General features: G+C 43.2%; 1 protein-coding gene across 1 annotated transcript in view; it reads left to right on the forward strand.

Moving 5' to 3' along the window:
• LOC122875064 (cytosolic carboxypeptidase 4) overlaps positions 1–24346 on the forward strand; it is a 338163-nt gene that overhangs the window by 282665 nt on the left and 31152 nt on the right. The window contains exons 24-26 of the mRNA XM_044193824.1: positions 1970–2032; positions 2466–2579; positions 18993–19147. Of these exons, the coding sequence (XP_044049759.1) occupies positions 1970–2032; positions 2466–2579; positions 18993–19147 (332 nt within the window). The remainder of the gene's footprint in view (positions 1–1969; positions 2033–2465; positions 2580–18992; positions 19148–24346) is intronic.

Consider the following 24346-nt stretch of genomic DNA (forward strand, 5'->3'; position numbering starts at 1 on the left):
ACAAAAGAGACTTAAGAACAAGAGATTTAAGCCGTGTCTGCCTTCTGTCGTAATGGGCAACGTGTGATCGCTGCCAAATAAAATGGACGAGCTAACGGCGTTAGCCTGGAGTCAGACGGAGTTCCGTGAGTGTAGTATGACGGGCTTCTCAGAGACATGACTACACCAGGATATCCCGGATCATAACGTTTCCATCGACGGCTTTCAGACTGTTCGGGCCAACAGGGATCACACCGGGAGCGGTAAACAGAATCACGGTGGGCTTGCTGTTCTAGTTAACAACAGATGGTGTAACCCTGGTCACATTACTATCAAGCAGAGTATCTGTAGCCCGGACATTGAACTGTTAGCTGTGGGACTCCGGCCATATTATCTGCCACGTGAATTCTCACGTGCCATTGTTGTGACTGTTTACATCCCCCCCTCTGCTACCCCGGTATTGGCGTGCAACGCCATTCACACCGCCATAGCACAACTCCAGACTCAACACCTGAGTGCACTCATATTAATCTCGGGTGACTTCAACCATGTCAGTGTTTCAACAATACTGACTAATTTCACCCAGTATGTGAGTTGTCCTACTAGAGAGGAGAGGACACCAGACCTGCTGTATGCTAACGTTAAGGATGCATACAGGTCTTCCCTCATGCCAAGAGGGCCTTTACTGATGGTACTAGGGAGGAGGTGAGGGGAATCCAGGCTGACCTGAAGGTGAAGATCAGGGAGGCCAAGGAGAAGTACAGGAGGAAGCTGGAGCGGAAACTCCAGCAGAACAACATGAGAGAGGTCTGGAGCGGCATGAAGAGCATCACTGGCTTTAGGCTGACTGGCAGCAGAGGAGTTGAAGGCAGCTTGGACAGGGCCAACAAACTTAATCTGTTCTTTAACAGATTCGACACACCGGCTCCTGCTCATCCCTCCTCTAACTGAGCTGCTGTCGTCCCTCAAGATCCTCTGAGTCCACTGCTCCCCCCTCCCCATCAGGCTAACGGCCCTCTTCACACTAATGACTCACCCCTCCCCCGCCTGTAACCTCTGCTGTGTGCCTGACTACTGACCAGGTGAGAGGACAGCTGATGAAACTCCACTCAAACACCCTCCACCCAGTGTAGTCTGTATGACCCTAAGTCATTAAACTGGACATTGATCATTACATCTCTGCAATACTTGAGATAATTGTGCAATATCCTGTGTTAATACTCCTGTGCAATATACCCTTTTCAGTTTAAAATTCCCTATTCATTGATATTGATATTTATTCATACCTCTATTACTGCTGTGCAATATCCTCCGTCTCATTATAAATAAGCTACACTTGGCAGTTCATGCACTATTACTTTATACCTTTATTATCGTCAACCGGTAACCCACTTTGTACTTCTTTGTGCTTTCTATTTTATTTATTTTTTTGCTTAGTACTTCCATTCCTGTGTGCACTGACGTGATAGTGAGCTGCTGTAGCAAAAGAGTTTCCCCTCGGGGATCAATAAAGTATTTCTGATTCTGATAGTGAGATATTTATATGATATTTATATCACAGGGTTGGCCACCAATCGGAAAGTTGGCGGTTCGATCCTGGCTTCCCCCAGCCTACATGTCGAAGTGTCCTTAGGCAAGATACTGAACCCCAAATTGCTCCCGAGGGCTGTGCCTTCGGTGTGTGAGTGTTTGAATGCTTAGATAATTTGGTGTTCTGCCATCCGCTATGAATGGGGTGAATGTGATATGTAATTGCAGCGCTTTGAGTAGTCAGAAAAGCGCTATATAAGTACAGTCCATTTATTTGTGTATTATGGTACATGCTAGTGGATAGTCTTCTGTGGGTTACAAATAATAAAATATAAACTTCCATACAGTTGCAGTTAAAGCTCTGAAACCATAGAAACCACTGAACAAATGTCTGCCAGTGTTTCTGCTGGTTGTCAATGTATCTCTCTCTCTCTCGCTTTTTCTCTGTCTCTATCTCTAGACCATTCCAAAGACCTTGGATCGTATTGCACCGGCCTTTTCTTTCAACAGCTGCAACTATTCGGTAACAAAGATAACAAAAACAATTAGAATAATGATGATAATACTTTTCATACTCTAAATCATTATCACACATTCATCTAAATTATTGCTTGGACCATTATCATATCTTTGTTATCATTATAGTTTTTGTTATATGGATTATCATTATTATGCTCCTCCTCATTACATCCTACATCATACTCATCATCATCACTATCAACTACCATATCTTCATCACTACCTTCACCCTCATTGATAAACACATCAGTCTTGTCACCATCACCATTATAATATTTAGTGTTTTCAATATTATTGTTATTATTTGCATGTTTTACCTGTATTTTTAATTTGTTTACCGTAAAGTCACAAAACAAACAATGTAATATTAAAACCAAATCATATTTGAACTGCTTCCATTTTCAGCTCCAAATATATTTCTGATTTGAACTTGTCAGGTGGAGAAGTCTCGATCTGCCACAGCCAGGGTGGTTGTCTGGAGGGAAATGGGCGTGCTGAGAAGTTATACCATGGAGTGTACTTACAATGGTTGCGACCAGGGAATATACAAGGTGTGTGTGTGTGATTGTGTGAAATAGGCCCAAAGATACTTTGTGAGGTCCAGTGGTAGCCAAAGTGAGCTCTTTTATCCTCTAGTTTGTCTGCAGTCAACTGGCAGTATATGTGACACACAGTAGCTGTGTGTCTCAGAATCTCCTGTTTGAGCTGGTCCACACAGCCAGCTTGGGTGTGATGAACCTTATTTGGCGTGTTATGAATGTTCTGCCCACAGTACAGTAGCACCTGTGTCAGACCAATTTTTGAAGACTTAGATAAAGGTGGATAATAGAAATAGAAATCAGTTACTTTAGGAATATTTTAAAATCGTATTTTACCAGTTTGTTGTAAGGAATATTAAAGGAATATACAGCTGTATAATTAATACATTACAAATAATATTGCAGTCACAGTAAAAAAAGAACACGTGGATCATCATGTGAACATTTCACATGCAGTATGGGGACATGTGGTTTTCAGACATTTTACATGTGGTAGATTCCCATGATATATGTACATACATATGTTAAAACAACAATTTCACATATAATATTACATGTGGAACGCCATAAATAAATTAATGATAGTGATAAATTAATATACAGTATAGTCAGATGTAATTTTAAGACATTTGAAATGAGAAAAAATTTACACATGTATGCACACAGAAATAATTATATAAAAACAAAACTGTCATGTTTGAGGGTTTTGAGTTTAGTTATTTCCTTTTATATTTTGAAATCTTTTCCTCCCCTCATGTGTCTTGTAGTTTTACTTCCTGTCTTCCTGTCATTAATGATAAATTTGTGAAACTAATTAGGACGGGGCAAACAATCAAAACTGGAGGTCCAAGATGGCATGTAGTTTAGCCAGCATCCTCCTCTCTGACACCACAGACAGAGTCCAGCTCCACCCCCACATGTCACTGGCCTTACGGATCAGTTTGTTGAGTATGTTAGCATCCACTACCCTCAACCTGCTGCCCCAGCATGCAACAGCAAACAGGAAAGCACTGGCCACCACATACTCATAAAACATCCTCAACATTGTCCGGCAGATGTTGAAGGACCTCAGCCTCCTCAGAAAATAGAGGCGGCTCTGGCCCTTCCTGTAAAGAGCTTGAGTGTTGTCAACCCAGTGTATTGTCCATGTGTACTCCCAGGTATTTGTAATCCTCAACAATGTTCACACTGAACCCCTTGATGGAAACCAGGGTCACTGGTGCCTTGGCCCTTCGTAGGTCTACAACCAGCTCCTTAGACTTTGTCGCATTGAGCTGCAGATGGTTCTGCTCACACCATGAGCCAAAATTCCCCACCACACCCCTGTACTCAGTCTTATCACCACCGCTAATACATCTCACCATAGCAGAGTCATCAGAAAACTTCTGAAGGTGGCAGGACTCTGTGTGGTTGCTGAAGTCTGTGGTGTAGATGGTGAAGAGGATGGGAGAGAGGACAGTCCCCTGAGGGGCCCCAGTGTTGCTGATTACGCTGTCCAACACACAGTGCTGCAGGTGCACATGCTGTGGTCTGCCAGTCAGGTAGTCAACAATCCAGGACACAAGGGGGGCATCCACCTGCATTGCTGCCAGCTTCTCACCCAGCAGGGCTGGCCGGATGGTGTTGAAAGCACTGGAGAAGTCAAAAAACACGATCCTCACCGTGCTTGCCGGCTTGCCCAGGTGGGTGTAGATGCGGTTCAGCAGGAAGATGATGGTGTCCTCAACTCCCAGCTGGGGCTGGTAGGCGGACTAAAAGGGGGTCCTGGAGGGGTCTGACCATGGGCCTCAGCTGTTCCAGCAGCAGTCTCTCCAGGGTCTTCATTATGTGGGAGGTCAGTGCCACCGGTCTGTAGTCCTTGGAGCCACTGGGACGCGGCGTCTTCAGCACAGGAACAAGGCGATATGTCTTCCACAGAACAGGGACCCTTTGAAGAAACCTCCAGTTTTGATTGTTTGCCCCGTCCTAATTAGTTTCACAAATGTAATGAGATGTCTGGTGGGAAGTGAATGGGGGGCAGAGAGATCATCTACAGGATTAATAGGATCAGTATTAGATAATGGGTGTGTAGCATTTGGATCTTCAGCAAGTACATCTCTCAGAAAGTTAGACAACATTTAGTACAAGGCTGCAGGCCCCGATGACATTTTCCCCGGGGTGCTAAAAGCCTGTTGCCCCCCAGCTATGTGGAGTCCTTCAACATGTCTTCAACCTGAGCGTGAGTGTTGAAAGGGTCCCCATTCTGTGGAAGACATATCGCCTTGTTCCTGTGCTGAAGACGCCGCGTCTCAGTGGCTCCAAGGACTACAGACCGGTGGCACTGACCTCCCACATAATGAAGACCCTGGAGAGACTGCTGCTGGAACAGCTGCGGCCCATGGTCAGACCCCTCCAGGACCCCCTTTTAGTCCGCCTACCAGCCCCAGCTGGGAGTTGAGGACACCATCATCTTCCTGCTGAACTGCATCTACACCCACCTGGGCAAGCCGGCAAGCACGGTGAGGATCGTGTTTTTTGACTTCTCCAGTGCTTTCAACACCATCCGGCCAGCCCTGCTGGGTGAGAAGCTGGCAGCAATGCAGGTGGATGCCCCCTTGTGTCCTGGATTGTTGACTACCTGACTGGCAGACCACAGCATGTGCACCTGCAGCACTGTGTGTTGGACAGCGTAATCAGCAACACTGGGGCCCCTCAGGGGACTGTCTAAACCGCATGCTGCCTGTCTCCCCACCCACTCCAGCTCCTGGTCAAAGGAGTACTTTTCATCCAACTTTTAACTTTCCTTTTTTTATTCCAAACTTGAGTAACTTGTGTGTAAGTGTAATTTAAACTTTCCTTTTTACGCTTGAGTAACTTGTGTGTAAGTGTAATTTAAACTACGCTCTTTGCGAAAAATGAGAGTAGAAAGTGTTTTTGTACTTTTTTTTTCGTGGAACTTCTTCTTCTGCTACTCGGTCAGGGCACCGCGGCAGATCAGCTGTTTGGCCGCATTGTTTACACCAGGGAACAGCTGATCGCGCTGAAGCCGAGCAGCATGGCCCCCAGGACAACCGATGTCCCCACTGAGATCTGAAGGAGGACACACCGAGGATGCAGAGGTGGAACGAAGCGGCGAGGGAAGAGAGAGGGGTGCAGACAAAAGAGACTTAAGAATAAGAGATTTAAGCCATGTCTGCCTTCTCTCGTCATGGGCAACATGAGATCACTGGCGAATAAAATGGACGAGCTAACGGCGTTAGCCCGGAGTCAGACGGAGTTCTGTGAGTGTAGCTTGATGTGCTTCTCTGAGACATGGCTACACCAGGATATCCCGGACCATAACGTTTCCATCGAGGGCTTTCAGACTGTTCGGGCCGACAGGGATCACACCGGGAGCGGTAAGCGGAAAGGCGGCGGGCTTGCTGTTCTAGTTAACAACAGATGGTGTAACCCTGGTCACGTTACCATCAAGCAGAGTATCTGTAGCCCGGACATTGAACTGTTAGCTGTGGGACTCCGGCCATATTATCTGCCCGTGAATTTTCACATGCCATTGTTGTGGCTGTTTACATCCCCTCTGCTAACCCGGCATCGGCGCAACGGCATTCACACCGCCATAGCACAACTCCAGACTCAACACCCGAGTGCACTCATTTTAATCTCGGGTGACTTCAACCATGTCAGTGTTTCAACAACACTGACTAATTTCACCCAGTATGTGAGCTGTCCTACTAGAGAGGAGAGGACACTGGACCTGATGTATGCTAACGTTAAGGATGCATACAGCTCTTCCCCCCTCCCCCCTCTGGGTAGGTCAGACCACAACCTGGTTCACCTCAAATCCTGCTATGTGCCTCTGGTTAAAAGGCAGCCTGTGACCACAAGGACAGTGAGGAGATGGTCAGGGGAGGCCTATGAGACACTGCAGGAATGTTTTGAGGTGACAAACTGGGATGCACTCTGTGAGCCTCATGGAGAGGACATTGACGGGCTCACTGAGTGCATCACTGGCTACATTAACTTCTGTGTGGACTGCAATGTCCCAACCAAGATGGTCCATTGTTATCCAAATAACAAACCGTGGGTAACAAAGGACATCAAGGACATTCTGAATGCCAAGAGGAGGGCCTTTACTGATGGTAATAGGGAGGAGGTGAGGGCAATCCAGGCTGACCTGAAGGTGAAAATCAGGGAAGCCAAGGAGAAGTACAGGAGGAAGCTGGAGAGGAAACTCCAGCAGAACAATATGAGGGAGGTCTGGAGCGGCATGAAGACCATCACTGGCTTCAGACCGACTGGCAGCAGAGGAGTTGAAGGCAGCTTGGACAGGGCCAACGAACTGAATCTGTTCTTTAACAGATTCGACACACCGGCTCTGCTCATCCCCTCTAACTCAGCTGCTGTCGGCCCTCAAGCTCCTCTGAGTACTCTGCTCCCCCTCCCCATCAGGCTAACGGCCCTCTCCAGACTGATGACTCCCCCTCCCCACCTGTAACTTCTGCTGTGTGCCTGACTGCTGACCAGGTGAGAGGACAGCTGATGAGGCTCCACTCAAACAAGGCTGCAGGCCCCGATGGCGTTAGCCCCGGGGTGCTAAAAGCCTGTGCCCCCCAGCTTTGTGGAGTCCTTCAGCATGCCTTCAACCTGAGCCTGAGTCTTCAAAGGGTCCCCATTCTGTGGAAGACATCTTGCCTCGTTCCTGTGCCGAAGACGCCACGCCCCAGTGGCTCCAAGGACTACAGACCAGTGGCACTGACCTCCCACATAATGAAGACCCTGGAGAGACTAGTGCTGGAACAGCTGCGGCCCATGGTCAGACCCCTCCTGGATCCCCTTCAGTTTGCCTACCAGCCCCGGCTGGGAGTTGAGGACGCCATCATCTACCTGCTTAACCGCATCCACACCCACCTGGACAGGCCGGCAAGCACGGTGAGGATCATGTTTTTTGACTTCTCCAGTGCTTTCAACACCATCCGGCCTGCCCTGCTGGGGCAGAAGCTGGCAGCGATGCAGGTGGATGCCCCCCTTGTGTCCTGGATTGTGGACTACCTGACTGGCAGACCACAGCACGTGCGCCTGCAGCACTGTGTGTCAGACAGCGTGGTCAGCAATACTGGGGCCCCTCAGGGGACCGTCCTCTCTCCCTTCCTCTTCACCATCTACACCACAGACTTCAGCTACCACACAGAGTCCTGCCACATTCAGAAGTTTTCTGATGACTCTGCTGTGGTGGGATGTGTCAGCGGTGGTGATGAGACGGAGTACAGGGCTGTGGTGGGTAACTTTGTTTCATGGTGCGAGCAGAACCATCTGCAGCTCAATGCGACAAAGTCAAAGGAGCTGGTTGTAGATCTACGGAGGGCCAAGGCACCAGTGACCCCGGTTTCCATCCAGGGGGTCAGTGTGGACATTGTGGAGGACTACAAGTACCTGGGAGTACACTTAGACAACAAACTGGACTGGACCAAGAACACTCAGGCTGTTTATAGGAAGGGCCAGAGCCGCCTCTATTTTCTGAGGAGGCTGAGGTCCTTCAACATCTGCCGGACGATGCTGAAGATGTTCTATGAGTCTGTGGTGGCCAGTGCTATCCTGTATGCTGTTGCATGCTGGGGCAGCAGGCTAAAGGTAGCGGACGCCAACAGACTCAATAAACTGATCCGCAAGGCCAGTGACATTGTGGGGCTGGAGCTGGACTCTCTGGCAGTGGTGTCAGAGAGGAGGATGCTGGCCAAACAACATGCCATCTTGGACAGTGTCTCCCACCCGCTCCATGATGTGCTGGCCAAGCAAAGGAGCACCTTCAGCGGAAGACTCATCCCACCAAAAAGCACCACAGAGCGCCACAGGAAGTCATTCCTGCCTGTGGCCATCAAACTATTTAACTCCTCCCTCTAAGGGTTAGTCTGTTTGACCCTAGGTCACTAAACTGGACATTGAGCATTACATCTCTGCCATAATTAATAAATTGTGCAATATTCTGTGTAATACCTCCGTGCAATATTAGTTTTCCCCCTGTTAGTTTTTTCTTATTTATTGCTACTTAAACTATATACCTCAATTACTCTTCGACAGTACATGCACCTCCGCTTATTAATATTATTTATTACATAAGGAGTTACATTGTATTTTAGACTGTACTTTCATCACCAACCAGTAAACCCACTTGGTACTTGACACTTAGTTTATCTTATACTTATACCGACAGGATACTTAATTTATTTCTGACCTGTTTATAGTGTTTATTATTTCTAGTACTTTCTCCTGTGTGCACTGACGTAAAGACGAGCTACTGTAACAAAGAGTTTCCCTACGGGGATCAATAAAGTATTTCTGATTCTGATTCTGATTCTGATATTTATTCATACTTCTATTACTACTGTGCAATATCCACCGTCTCATTATAATCTTAATAGGCTACACTTAACTTTACAGTACATGCACTATTACTTACTACTTGGATTATTACATTGTATTATTATACCGTACATACTTCTCATCAACCGGTAAATCCACTTTGTACTTTTCAATTAAACTTAAATTTTATACTTATACCCACTTGGTACTTAATTTATCTGGCCTGTATTATAGTGTATTATATTTTGATTTGCTCAGTACTTCTATTTCTGTGTGCACTGACATGATAGTGAGCTGCTGTAACAAAAGAGTTTCCCCTCGGGGATCAATAAAGTATTTCTGATTCTGAATATCAGGCTTTAAGACTATGTTCAGGTGGCATCAGAACAACCCCAACATCAGCATTACAAGTGGAAATGGGAGAAATGCCACTGGAATTAAGGAGAATACAGCTATCTTTAAACTACTGGGTTCATTTAAAGGGAGATAATGAAGATCATCCAATGCTAGATGCACTAAAACCCTGTTGGGAAAAGGAGAGAAACAAAAAGTTTTGGATGGACAATTGAGCAGAAAGCAAAAGAACTAGGAATAACTGAAATAAACATTAGTCCAGCAGTATCACTCCCAGTAATACATTCTTGGATACTCCCTGACCCGACTGTAGCTCTCACATGACTTGATAAGGAGCTTATTTTATATCCACAGATAATACAGACATATATAGAAAGTATCTACCACAACTATGTTCAGATTTATACAGATGCTTCAAAGAACACAGCTAACAAAATTGGTTTTTCATTCATAGTTCCAGATTTCAACATTATAATTGTTATTGTATCGGTGTATACTGGGGAGATGCTGGTGATTCTGTCAGCACTGCGATGGGTTGAAGAGGCCTCTGAGAGCAGTAATATGCTCTGATTCCAGCTCGTCATTAATCAGCTGGAAGCAAACAAGATGTCTTAATAGAGATACAACAAACACTATGTAGAATTCAAATGACGGGGCTAAATATGACATTTGTTTGGATTCCAGCACATATAGGAATCAAAGGAAATGAAATAGCTGACAAGTATGCAAAAGAAGCCACAAAAACGAATCACACTGATGTTACAGTAGCCCTTAGTAAAATGAAAATGAAAACCACAGTTAAGGTGAAGTTGAAAGAAAGGTGGCAAAAACAGTGGGAAGAAGAGAGAACAGGAAGGTGGTTATACAACATTCAAAGAAAAGTTGGTGTGATGAGGAAAATGGAGAGAACCAGGAGAGAGGAAACAATAATATCCAGGCTACGGTTTGGTCACACAGGATTAAACAGTACATCATGTAAAATAGAAAAACATGATACAGGAAGATGTACGTTCAGTGATCAATGTTATGATTTACTGCCAAAATATGATGCTGAGAGAAGAGAACTGAGACTGAACCTTAAAGAAATAAAGATGAGGTTTGATTTACGAGATCTTTTACAAAGAAGTTCTAGAGAGAAGTGTTAGCTCTTGTTTTATCATTATCTTAGGAGAACAAATTTGATAAAGAGAATATAGCTATGGTGTGTTTAGTTATTTAAATTAACTTTTTTAAATTTAAATTAAATTAATTAATAATTTTTTATTGATTTTTTTCTCAGTTTATTTTCTTTTATTTAATCATAAGTGAATGTATAGTTAGAGTCCCGATCCACACTCCATTCCATTTCGTGGCGGTAATGCACCATACCGTTGGTTGCCAACCGCCATAAACCTTTACGAAGAAGAAAAAGAATTAGTTTCACCTGTGTCTAGTTATCCTGCCCTCACCTGTGTGTTTAGTCTCTGTGTCTTCACCCCCTCATTGTCAGTGTGTTAAGCTTTCCAGTCCTTAGTCTGTGTGCCTTGTGGATTTACTGTGGATTGCCTGTTGGCTTGCTCCCTTGGTTTCGACCACTGCCTGCGTGTTACCCATGTAAACCTCTCCCTTTTATTAAATTGTTTGATTGGGTCCTATCCCTCATTTCACCCGAGTTCCCTGCTTGGCACTGTGAAATTCACACAAGAAATGAAATATACATTTCCTTTTTTCTCAGCTGATGAAGTGAGTGTCCTCAGATTTGTCAGCAGCTGGAGGTAAATATTCGTTTGTCTACAGGCTGTTGGATGTCGTTGATGAACTGAAATTTGACAGATTAACTTCTGTTAAACTGTGAGAACGCAGATTATTTTTAATTAGCTCCACCTTTTGTCTCCTTACTGCCAGCTTCATACATACCGCCACTGGTCTTCCTGCCAGCACGCACCACTGTGAAACTAAAGGCCTATCGGGGTATTTGCTGAGCCTGTCACAAATTACAGAGGGTTGCAAAACTTTGTCTCCACAATTTTACAATTTATCTGGGTATTTAATAAAACCGTAAATGACCACAGTTAATCTGACTTGCATTCAGTGCCTCTAAATGAGATCTGATGTCAGTGTTGTACCTGACTCTTGACATGTCTGGATGGAACACAAAATAAAGTGTTTTCGGCTCCTGAACTGTGAATACTGGCTGAAGAGACGATACCTTTGGCGCTGCAGGCGTGTATCCATCCTGCACAAGGCTGTATGTGCGGAAATATGAGTTAAATAGCCTGATGTTCAGCTCAACAAAGATTAGTGATTTGAATGAGATGAAAAATCAATGTGGGAGATTCATGGTTTTCTGTAAACAGACAAAAAAAGTATTACTGACTCCTTCTATCATTGCACTGGACTGGTCCTGCTGTGAGTCATTAAATGTCAGGAAAACCACACATTCAAGCAGGAAACAAATGTTAAGTCATGTGAACAGAAAAAAGGTTGTTGACTTGCTGTTCTCTTGTTGTGGTGCTGAGCGCTGAGATGCGCTAAAGTAACTTTATAAAGCATCTTAATTCGTGTTTGCCACTGTTTTGACCTGGCTTTAGTCTCTCTCCCTCCATTTGTCTGAAAACAGTGCCACTGCTTTTATTTGCTTTTCTAAGGCGTTACATTTCAGACTCGTGCTGCAGTGATAAATCAGATGAATTTCCATTCCCTCCTACCATTTTCAGCACCGGAACAGAAGCCCCGGTGTGGTCCTTCAGTAGATAGGGACAGATGCAATTTCCTTGCTGCTTAAGAATGGGCCACCAATCATTAGTAAATTTCACCTTATGTCTTTTTATTATATATTATCAGATAACAGTTTAATTTACTGTTTTTGTTGTTTCCTTCCAATATGTGATACAAATATCAATAAATTGAATTAAACTTGTGTGTGTCTTCACTTTGCGAGGGCGCACACATGCACAGCACAGACATTGATTTTGTTTCTATTGCAAACAGGCCAGATCTCTCTTCATGCTGCAAATGTAAACATTTCCTGCTCTTTAAATTATTGAACAGCCAGCTCTCTCACACAGTATGAGGGACACACACATCATCTGCCTTACATTGATGTAGCTGTTTTGGTCGATTCATTTTATTTATTTATTTTTGTTTTTTAAATATTAGAAGCCTCATGTGAAATAGGACACCAGTGGAGATGCACATAGTGTTCCTTGTGTCATTTCAGACCATTGAGCTGCATGTCACTTACTGGAAAGGGAGAGTTGAGAAAGGTAGCCGTAGATAAACAAAGCTATTACAACGTGAAAGCTTCCCAATGATGACAGAGGCGGATGTCTTTGCTAGAACTTAAGAGTTCACATTTTTTATTGAACTCTGGCTGCAACTGCATAACATATTAAATACAAATAAGTCACAACATTCTCCCACCCGATGAACAGCTGTTCATCACCTATCGGACGAATAATACCTCAACATATTTCAAGAGGGTATAACAACTGAACAGCTCTAGTTACCGCACATGTAAAAAGAGCGATGTATGCCTTTGTAGACTGCCACCTAGTTTTAATATACAAGGGTCCTGCAAAATCTACCCCTGTAATTTCAAATGGAGGGGACTCAGTCACTCTGTCTCGAGGTAAAGGAGCAGTAATTTGTTGTGCTGTCTTTACTTTTAGTTTTCTGCAAATGTAACAACCTGAAACAATGCGTTTTACAAGCTGTCTAACTCTCAAAATGCAGTAATGTTCTCTGACTTGAATCAAAGTGTCTCTTACACCAGAATGCATTACCTTTTCATGACATGACTGAACCAGTAACTCTCAATATTTGTGATTTGTAGGTAATACCCAGGGGTGTTGCTCTCTGAAACTAAAATCAGTGTTCTGAAGTCTTCCCCAACACATAGTAGACCATTTTCATCTGAGAAAGGTTTCAAGTCTTTGATTTTTGAGTCTCTTTTCACATCTTGTCTTGACCTTAGCTGGAATAGTTCAGAACTAAAACAGCTCTTTTGTGTCACCTTTACCCAGTACGTTTCTGCTGCATTAATCTACTCTGCAGTTAACTCTCCCTGAACCTTCTGCTTGGACCGTGTAATAATAACAAACCGTTTGACCTATGGAGTTATTCTTAACACAGTCTTAAGTCTACTGTACTTCTATAAGTTTAACAGAGGTTCAGTTTGTTCTGTGCTAGTAAGTTGTACAACAGTCTGATACTTTGATTTCAGCTCAGTGTTTATCTCATTAACCACTTAGTTCTCATCAATGTCCGTTTCCCTTACAGCTGTGGACAGTGAAGTGGGTCCATTCCACCATAGCTGGCTCTCAATAAGGCTCTGTGCATGCTGACCTCATGTAGGCAAGTCAGCAGGGTTCATTTTGCCAGCACAGTGGGACCACAACTCTGGGTTGGTGAGCCCTTTCTATTGGCCACGAAAGGCTTCCACCTCTGGGCTGAGCTGCGAATCCAATGAAGAGTGATCATCGAGTCCGTCCACGGGTTTAGCTGGTTCTTCTCCATGTTCAGTGGTTTGACAAGACTGTGTCCTAACCTCGCCCCAACAAGTGCACCCATCAGCTCCAAACGAGGAAATGTCATTTTCTTTAGTGGTGCAACTCGCGACTTTGAGGCCACAAAACTTAACAGTCTCTCCTTGTTTGTTTTGTCCTTGTAGATATGCCACAGCACTGTAAGCCTTTTCACTTGCATCACAGTAGACATGCAACTTTACAGTGTGTGAGTCTGGCTGGATCTCAATGTGGTACCACCTGGGAATGGCCACCAGGTGGAGCAGTGGTAACTCTGCACACCACTGTTCCCATTTGTCAGTCAAATCAGTGGGTAATGGTTCATCCCAACTGAGCCCTCTTTCCCACATTTCTTGAAAAAGGCACTTCACTCTTACAGTAAAAGGAGTGAGAAACCCAATGGGGTCAAATATGCGGGCTGATGTTTGTAGTACACCTCTCTTTGTGTTTTCCTTGTCTTTTAAAATGTTCATTAGTCCTCTTTGATCAAACACAAAATCGTCCTTCTCTGGTCTCCACACGAGTCCTAGAACCTTGAGCACATTTCCACAGGACTCTGACTCTCCAGTGCACTGTACTCCTTTTTCTTTCCACATTGCTCTCAGATCAGGTGAGTTGGTTACCCATTTGCACAGGTTCATGCCTGCCTGACAGAGAATGTCCTTTGCTGCTGTTGTCACATGTATAGCCTCCTGCACATCTGGTGAGCTCGAAATGAAGTTGTCAACATACAAAGAGTCTCTGAGTGTCTATACTGCCTTTGGTTGTTTTTTTCGAATTGTTTGAGATGTTTTCCTATTGTGGCAGCGAGCAAGAATGGGCTGGAAGATACTCCAAAAACTACTCTGTTCATTCTCAGGACACGTACCTCATTTTTACAGTCTTTAGTTGGAGGTCCGTGCAGCCACAGGAACCTAACAGCGTCTTTGTCCTTTTCTGAAAGACAGATCTGGAGAAAAGCCTTGGTTATTTCTGCAGTGAATGCTATCTCGTGCAGTCTGAACTGAATAAGCACGTCCAGCAGGTTTGGGTTTAGGTTGGGTCCAGTGTACAAACAGTCATTGAGTGATGAGCAACCTTCCTCATGTGATGATGCATCAAATACCACTCTAAGTTTTGTTGTGGCCTTGTCTTCTCGTACAACAGCGTGATGTGGCATGTAATATTTCACAGTCTCTTGTTTCTCCGCCACTGTTGTATCCTCTATTGCATCCTCACAAATGCCTTGCTGGAGATAGTCCTGTGTAACATTGTTGTACCTGGCATACAAGGTTGCATCAGTTTTCACAAGACTCTCAAAACGTCTCTTTGCTACCCTTAAGTTGTCTTGAAGTTGTGTCTTATCTGCTCGCCATGGCAACTCTACTTGGTAGCGGCCATTTTCAAATGTGGTTATCTTTTCAAAGTCTCGTAGGACATCCGAGTCCTCTGGGCTCTCTGTCTGACTGTTGACTATGCCCAAGGACTCCACTTCCCAGAATGCATGTAGCTCTTTAGAGATCTGGGTGTCTTCAGTCAAACTAATGTGCATGCAAGTGGTGTCTGTAACACTGGAGGTAGCCACTGGCCCCTGTAAAGCCTACCCAAAAATGCATTCAACTGCTACAAGTGAGTTTGTAACCTTCTGGACCTTACCAGTAACTGCCTGCCAGTAGAAATCTGCTCCTATTTTCACTTGCAACTCTTGGTCGTTAGCACCCTCTAGTGGAAAGTCTGCAAGCTGCAGCCCTCTTTTCTTTATTTCTGTTTGAATGGGCTCGCTCGGGACCTTAATCAGAGCTGTACACACCTGAGGAGTCTCTACTGCTTCTATCTCAAGTCTCTTTTCAGTGTTCCACATGTTCTCAAGCTGAACTCTCACAATATTGCATTTCTCTGTTACTGGAGAGTTGGAACCAAAAACATGGAGGTTGAGTGTCTCTTGCCTTACAACTGGCAACCCTAGTGCTCTGACTACGCTTCTGTGAATGAATCGTAGAAAAGGTTTCAGTCGTAGTCATCTGGACACTGTTTTCAGAATCAAGACGTTTCGGCTCCCATCCGGAAGTCATTCTCAATTGTGAAAAAATTGGACAGGAACTGGAAATTTAAGCTAATCTGAGTTGCATAAGCCCTGCCCTCAGGAGGGAATCTGCCTGAGTATCTGTTAATAGCAAACAAGTGCAGACAAGGGTCGCTGCACTGTGATTCTGAACACAGCCGATTATGAAACCAAGGTCAACAACCTTCTTGAAGACACAACCACATATCAAAAACTTAAAAGAGATCCAACCAATGGCTACAAGAAGAAGGTTATAGACTGTCTACAGAAGCTTGAGAAGGAGGAGGTGATAGACAGGCCTCTGTACTACAGACTATACCCTGGGGAGGCCATTCCCTGCATCTATGGCCTTCCCAAAATTCACAAAGAGAATGTTCCACTCAGACCCATCGTGTGCAGCACAGATTCCATCACATACAACATAGCCAAACATTTGACTACAATCTTGGCTCCGTTGGTGGGGAACACAGTACATCATGTGGAAAACACACAGAAATTTGTGGACAAAGTGAAACATCTCCAGTTGGACCCAGATGACATTATGGTTTCTTATGATGTAGTGTCCTTGTTCACTTGCATCCCAACCTCAGAAGCAGTGACAGCGGTGATGAGAAGACTGCAGGAGGACTCCACCTTGCAGCAAAGGACCAAGCTTACACCTGAACACATATGTAAACTATTAGACATCTGTCTCAACAAATCTACTTCCAATTCCGGGGACACTTCTACAGACAGATTCACGGCTGTGCTATGGGCTCTCCGGTCTCTCCCATTGTGGCCAACCTGTACATGGAACAGTTTGAGAAGAAGGCATTATCCTCGTTTCCGGGCACACCACCAAGTCATTGGTACCGTTACGTGGATGACACCTTTGTGAAAATCAAGAAACAAGACTTGGAAGCGTTCTCAGAGCATATCAATACGGTGGACCCCAACATCAAGTTCACGCGTGAGGATGCAAAAGAGAACCGCTTGGCCTTTCTTGATTGTTCTACTCTCAGAGGAGAGGACGGAAAGCTCCAGATAGAAGTGTAGAGGAAACCAACACATACGGATCAATACCTGCTCTTTGACTCACACCATCCACTACAGCACAAGCTGGGTGTAATCCGACATTACAACACAGAGCCAAAGAAGTGCCCACAGGCTCAGAGGGTAAGAAGAAAGAGGAAAGGCATGTCCAGAATGCACTCTCAGCCTGTGGTTATCCTACTTGGGCTATCAACAAAGTTAAAAGAGCCAAAAACAGGACAAAAGTGTAACTGAACCGAGAAGGAACGGTGTCTCCATTCCTTATGTATCTGGACTGTCTGAAAAACTACAAAGGATCTTTAGACAGCACGATGTTCCTGTCTTCTTTAAACCAGGCAACACTTTAAGACAGAAACTCGTTCACCCTAAGGACAAGTTACCCACACAAAAACAGAGCAATGTTGTCTACTCCATTCAGTGCAGTGAGGAAAACTGCAAAGAACGGTACATAGGCGAAACCAAACAGCAACTTCACAAAAGACTTTATCAGCACAGACGACACGCTATCTCAGGATTACAGAGCGCCGTGCATTTGCATTTAAAAGCTACAAACCACACATTTGAAGACAGCGAGGTGAAGATTCTTAGTAGAGAGAAGAGTTGGTTTGAACGGGGCGTCAATGAAGCCATTTTTGTGAAGAAAGAGAACCCCTCTTTGAACAGAAATGGTGGTCTGAGATTTAATCTGCCCAAAGTCTATCAGAGTGTATTATCACCTTGGTCACGCCTATCACATGCTAATCAGGCACTTAACAGTGATGAAGTAGATGCAGCCAGAGAACAATAGGCCTGATTACTGATCACTGGGCCATCTTGAAACTATCAGGTCAGTTTCAGGTGAAACTAGCTATTAACAGATACTCAGGCAGATTCCCTCCTGAGGGCAGGGCTTATGTAACTCAGATTATCTTAAATTTCCAGTTCCCGTCCAATTCCTTCACAATTGAGAATGACTTCCGGATGGGAGCCGAAACGTCTTGATTCTGAAAACAGTGTCCAGATGACTACGACTGAAACCTTTTCTACGATAGAACACTCCTGGACGAATGAGGGACTACACCGTCCCACACTTAGTTCAGCACAAAACTAGCCTCTACAAACACTGTACATGAGGTAAGAGCTCAGCAGCCTGTTAAGAATAAGGGAGTAAGCTACTGTGAATCACAGCTGAGCTGACCATGGCATTATGTCACAAGTGGGGAGCGCTACTGCTAGAAGCCACTGATTCGGTCAGTGACAATGGTGATTCAGTAACAGGTTAAAGATTCACTGATAGAGATTTGTTCATACATACTCGAATTATCAGTCTATTTTCTTCACCCACAGCTCTGGTTCTAGTAAAAAAAAAACGAAACGTGTGTGGGTCGGTGCCTGTGTTTACATGTGTGCATAATAAAATTAATAATAATAATAATAATAATAATAATAATAATAATAATAATAATAATATTATTATTATTTTATTTATAGAGCACTTATCAAAACAAAGTACAAAGTGCTTCACAACAAGAGAAATAAAACACAGCGAATGATGAAATATAAAGAAATAAAATTCATAAAATACATAAAAGCAATAAAATAAACAGACAGCTCAGGTAAAGCTGTTCCAGAGCCTCGGGGCCCTGATGGCAAAAGCTCTGCCCCCCTTAGTTTTCATCCTGGACTCAGGAACAGACAGAAGACAGTCACGAAGAGCCTTAAAAGTAATCAACAAGATTTCTTGCAACAGGCTTGATATGTTGTGACAGGTTACCAGTAGATGGCAGTATTTGTTTAGTGATGTGTTGAGGCCCAATAACAAGGATTTCAGTTATATTTGAGTTGAGCTGAAGAAAATGTATCGACATCCAGCTTTTTATGTCAGACAGGCAGTCCTGCAGAGAACTCAGCATACTAAGGTCAGTGGGCTTGACAGGGAGGTACAACTGTGTGTCATCTGCATAACAATGAAATGATGAAAACTAGACTGGAACTTTTCAAAGGTATTATTGTTTTACACAGCAGCAAGAAGCTGCTTAGATACAAGTTTATCAAGAATCTTCGAAATAAAAGGCAGTTTGGAGATTGGGTGATAGTTATCCAGGAGGATGGGATCACCCTTGTGATTATAAATATGTACAATTAACTGTGTGTGTGTGTGCATGTGTGTGCGTGCAGGGCCTGCAGACAGGAACCAGGGAGCTGCAGGAGATGGGTGTGAAGTTCTGCCAAAGTCTGCTGTCTGTAACCAAAGACATGAAGGCTCTTTACATCAGGAGACTCATCACCCACGTTGACCTGGACCACAACATCCTGGACCACAAGTCTCACAAGTAAGACACCATCCTTACAAGGCCTGACATGTCCGTTTTTGTCAAAATGCCCTCATATGGGTAGAAAAATGAGTGAGGACATTGTCCTGCTGATTGCACGTCAACAAACACAGAGCTGAAGGATTAGACGAGATGATGTGAACAGATAAGTTAGAGAAAGGGTTGCCCAATATTAACAAAGCTTGCAATCTTACATTTTCACCTGTAAATGGAAATATTTGCATATAGCATTGACAAATGTGAAGTATAACTAATTCATTAGTTGGCAGGAGTGTTTTTCTGTCCATCTCTTTTTGTCTACAGGAAGAAAATGTAGCAGTGATTTTGAGTTTTGCAATTGTGGTAGAATTTCAAATGGTATATAAAGGTAAATACATACTATAGGTTTTAAACTGAACTGAGAAAAACTCATTTTCCACCGCTTGACATTTGATTTAACCAGCTATAGGCATGAAGTGCCCGGTGAGAGGTCCAGTGTGTTGTACCTGTACTGTTACCTTGTAGTTTTCAGCATTGTATTGGCCTCAAGTTGTAAATGAAAAGTGAGACAGCAATGTGCTTACCTCATAGTCGCCCTAGGCTGTAAATGCGTATCCAGAAATAAATCCATCACACATCCCAGTTTCTCCACTGACAGCAGCATCAAGACTAGAATGCATTGCAGCTTGCAGATCAGTCCCCGTCTCCCTCACTGATTTTTGTGAATATCATCCAATAGCATGGTGCATGTTGGTGTTTTCACTTAAACACAATATACTGTTGATGTTGGTGTCACTTTGCACAGAGAACCACCCTCTTAGATGTCAATAGGCATTCTGGGAAATGTAAGAAATGGCCAACTCAAAAGGATGTAGATGATACAGGGTTGAGGTTGGTACTCTACAAAAGTAAGTCACAACATTTTGGAATGCAAGAACATCATCACAAATCAATAACTTTATTTATGTAGCACCTTTCAAAACAAAGTTACAAAGTGCTTTACAGTAAAAACAAAGAATAAAAGTAAATAAAATCCAAAATATTAAACAATTAAAACAAATACCATCAGTTAAGATGAAAGTGAGTTGTAAGAAGAAGACACTGAGTTTGCCTTCCTGAGATTTCCTGGAAGGGAGTTCCACAGCTGAGGGGCCGAATCACCTTTAGTGACAAGTCCAGATTTTAGAACCATTACTAGGGCCCTGCTAGAGGATCTCAAGCAGCGATCAGGCTCACAGGGAGTTAGCAGATCACAGATACAGGATCCTGACCAGTCAAACAAAAATAAGGAGAAAAAAGATGTCTTGAACTAAATATAGTAGAGTTGTGCTAAATATTTAAATAAGTATGTTTTGTGCAAAAACAATTAAAGAAGAATGGTACAGTGCACATTTCAGCTGTGTGTCCCTTGCCTTCAGAAAAAAAGCTGAGAATTTTAAGTCCTGTTGTTGCTGTTGTTGCTTGAGAAAGAGGTTAAAAAAAACAGCAACACATGTATAAAGTACTACCAATAAAGTTTTTCTTCACACAAGTGTCGCTGGAATTTTTGACCTTCAGTCATTTCTGGTCACAGATCATTTGTAGATCTGAAGTAATTTGGCTGCTTTCCTTAAATGAACACAGGTTTACCCATTAGGATACCAGGGGACTGGTATGTTAGCGCATACCCTCTACAACAAAATAATAAGTAGGAGTTTCAATAAGATGGTTTTTCTATCTTTATAAAAGCTCTTTTTTGGCCCTTGAAGTATAGAGAGTACAGCATCTCACCAACAAAGGAACACTGCTCTGAAAGGTTTGTGTGTGTGTGTGTGTGTGTGTGTGTGTGTGTGTGTGTGTGTGTGTAGAGACATGAGCACTGGTGTTTGAGAACACACAAAAGCATTTCTTGGTTCAGAGCTGCTGTGCTGTGGATCCCTTACTGCAGTGACTGATGTGTGGAGCTGAATGGCTTCTATTGATTTTCAGACAGCCGTTCAATCTCTCCTGTGAGCTCTGACAGCACAAGGTGTGGGGAGGTCTTCTCACCTGAACACACTCTCTGTAGTGTATTTGTTGTTGAATTCCATCTAATTCTTTCACTCGCCTTTATGATTATTCTTTCATCCTGTTTCTTCTTCTCCCTTCCTTTTTCCCATATTCTTTTGATCCACTCATTACCACTTGTCTTTTTTTGGTCTTCCTTTGTCTTTGTGTCCATTTTTGCATTTTTCTCATTATGCCTATTCTTCATTCATTTTCTCCTCTCTGGTTTGTTCTCTTTCTTCTTGACCATCTCCCTTCTCTTTCAACACATTAGTCTAGGTGTGCTGCATGCTTGTCAGAACATCAAGGTATTATTCATAAAATGTCATCCACCATTTAGAAGTGAATGAAAGAAGATCCATCATGTTTCTTTTGTTTGTTTGTTTTTTACAGATAATTACATGCTATGCTGCAACATTTATTGCCTGTGACACTGATGTGACTACCTACCTGTCTGATAAAGGGGTCTTCTCTTTCATATTTATCATTTTTATTGATTTATTCATTGAAAACAAGTTTGAAGTTGTTCCATAAATAACTTATGTGTGCATTCAATATGCTTATTTGAGTTTTAGTAACCTCAAGTAACTTAATTCATTCCGCTGAATCAATACTTGAAATTTCTACCCAGGCTCACTTTTAATGTCCACACTCGTAGCACATGTTCTTTGCACAATGTGAATCAATCTGAGGCCTTGCAAATCTGAGTGGCAGCCCCAAATATCAAAGACAAATCACAAAAAAAATTTATATTTTTAAAGGTCTCTGAAACAATTATCATGCATTGTCATGATTGCCTGTCTGACCCACAAGCCAAGGACAAAAGTTTATTCTTGACCTTGGAAATACTAGTTTAACAAAACAATAAATTATAATATGTAATTCTATATTGTAAAAACAAACCTCTTCCTGTACATGTTCTTTATGAAATATGATCAGAATCATATTCAGGTAGAGATGTTCACACAGTCAGTGTAATATTGACCAGTTATCCAGTAATTCTGTTATTACTGGCTGAAGAAGATGTTTGTCAATAAAATACAATTCATATACTGGTTTCTAAGGTTCTGCTGCCAATGTTTTCCTCTGGTAAGCTGTGTGGCTGTTAAGCTTGATGGGCTGTTTTGTCTGACTGTGGGGTAATGATGTTATCACACAGTAGCCAATTGGTTACTGCTGATCGACTCTGCAACCCGAGAGCAAACCTAATAGGATCTGAAATGTAAACACCAGTATGGTAGTGTTTGTGTATGTCTGTGAGAAGGCGAGAAACTGAAACAGTACAAATGTAGTATTACATAAGTTTGGGCTATATTTGTTTTTCAGATTCAGAAATACTTTATTGATCCCTGAGGGGAAACTTTCCTTACAACTGCTCACTGTCACGTCAATGCACACTTGAGAATAGAAGGAATTGAAGTACTAAACAAATCAAAATATAATATACTATAATACATTTAAGATAAATTACATACAAAGTAGATATATAAGTATAAAAGCTAAAATAAGTATAAGTACCAAGTGGATGTAGAGGTTGATAAGTATGTATGGTATAATACAATATAATAAGTAATAGTGCAATAATGAGTACTGTCAAGTTAAGTGTAGCTTATTAAGATGATTATGAGACGGGTAATATTGCACTGCAGTAATAGAAGTATGAAGAAATATCAATAAATTAAACTGAAAACAGAGTATATTGCACCGGAGTATTAAACAGAGAATATTGCACAATTATTTCAAGTATTACAGTGATAAGACGATGTAGTCCCTCATTCGTCCAGGAGTGTTCTATCGTAGAAAAGGTTTCAGTCATCTGGACACTGTTTTCAGAATCAAGACGTTTCGGCTCCCATCCAGAAGTCATTCTCAAATGTGAAAAAAATGGACCAGGAACTCAGAAATTTAAGTTACTCTGTGTTACATCAGCCCTGCCCTCAGGTAGGAGTCTACTTGAGTATCTGTTGATTACTCTAGCTAGTTTCACCTGAAACTGACCTAACTGTTTCCATGATGGCCCAGTAATCAGTAATCAGGCCTATTGTTTTCTGGATGCACCTCCCTCATCACTGTTAAGTACCTGATTAGCATATGATTGGCGTGACCAAGGTGCTAATACACTGTGGTAAACTTTGGGCAGATTGAATCTCAGACCACCTTTTCTGTTCAAAGAGGGGTTTTCTTTTTTCACAAAAATGGCTTCCTTGACACCCCTTTCAAACCAACTCTTCTCTCTACTTAGAATCTTCACCTCACTGTGTTCAAATGTGTAGCTTTTAGATGCAAATGCACGGCGCTCTGTAATCCTGAGTTAGCGTGTCATCTGTGCTGATAAAGTCTTTTGTGAAGTGGCTGTTTAGTTCCGTGAGTGTAGTTTGGCTACACCAGGATATCCCGGACCATAACGTTTCCATTGACAGCTTTCAAACTGTTCGGGCCGACAGGGATCACACCGGGAGTGGTAAGCGGAAAGGCGGCGGGCTTACTGTTCTGGTTAATAACAGATGGTGTAACCCAGGTCACATTACCATCAAGCAGAGTATCTGTAGCCCGGACATTGAACTGTTAGCTGTGGGACTCCGGCCATATTATCTGCCACGTGAATTTTCACATGCCATTGTTGTGGCTGTTTACATCCCCCCCTCTGCTAACCCGGCATCGGCATGCAACGTCATTCACACCGCCATAGCACAATTCCAGACTCAACACCCGAGTGCACTCATATTAATTCAACCATGTCAGTGTTTCAACAATACTGACTAATTTCACCCAGTATGTGAGTTGTCCTACTAGAGAGGAGAGGACACCAGACCTGCTGTATGCTAACGTTAAGGATGCATACAGCTCTTCCCTCATTCCAAGAGGAGGGTCTTTACCAATGGTACTAGGGCAATCCAGGCTGACCTGAAGGCAAAGATCAGGGAGGCCAAGGAGAAGTACAGGAGGAAGCTGGAGTGGAAACTCCAGCAGAACAACGTGAGAGAGGTCTGGAGCGGCATGAAGACCATCACTGGCTTCAGACCGACTGGCAGCAGAGGAGTTGAAGGCAGCTTGGACAGGGCCAACAAACTTAATCTGTTCTTTAACAGATTCGACACACCGGCTCCTGCTCATCCCCCCTATAACTCAGCTGCTGTCGGCCCTCAGACTCCTCTGAGTTCACTACTCCCCCCTCCTCCATCTTCCTGGGAGAGT

The sequence above is a fragment of the Siniperca chuatsi genome, linkage group LG4 (genome assembly GCF_020085105.1).
Source record: "Siniperca chuatsi isolate FFG_IHB_CAS linkage group LG4, ASM2008510v1, whole genome shotgun sequence".
NCBI classification, from domain to species: Eukaryota; Metazoa; Chordata; class Actinopteri; order Centrarchiformes; family Sinipercidae; genus Siniperca; species Siniperca chuatsi.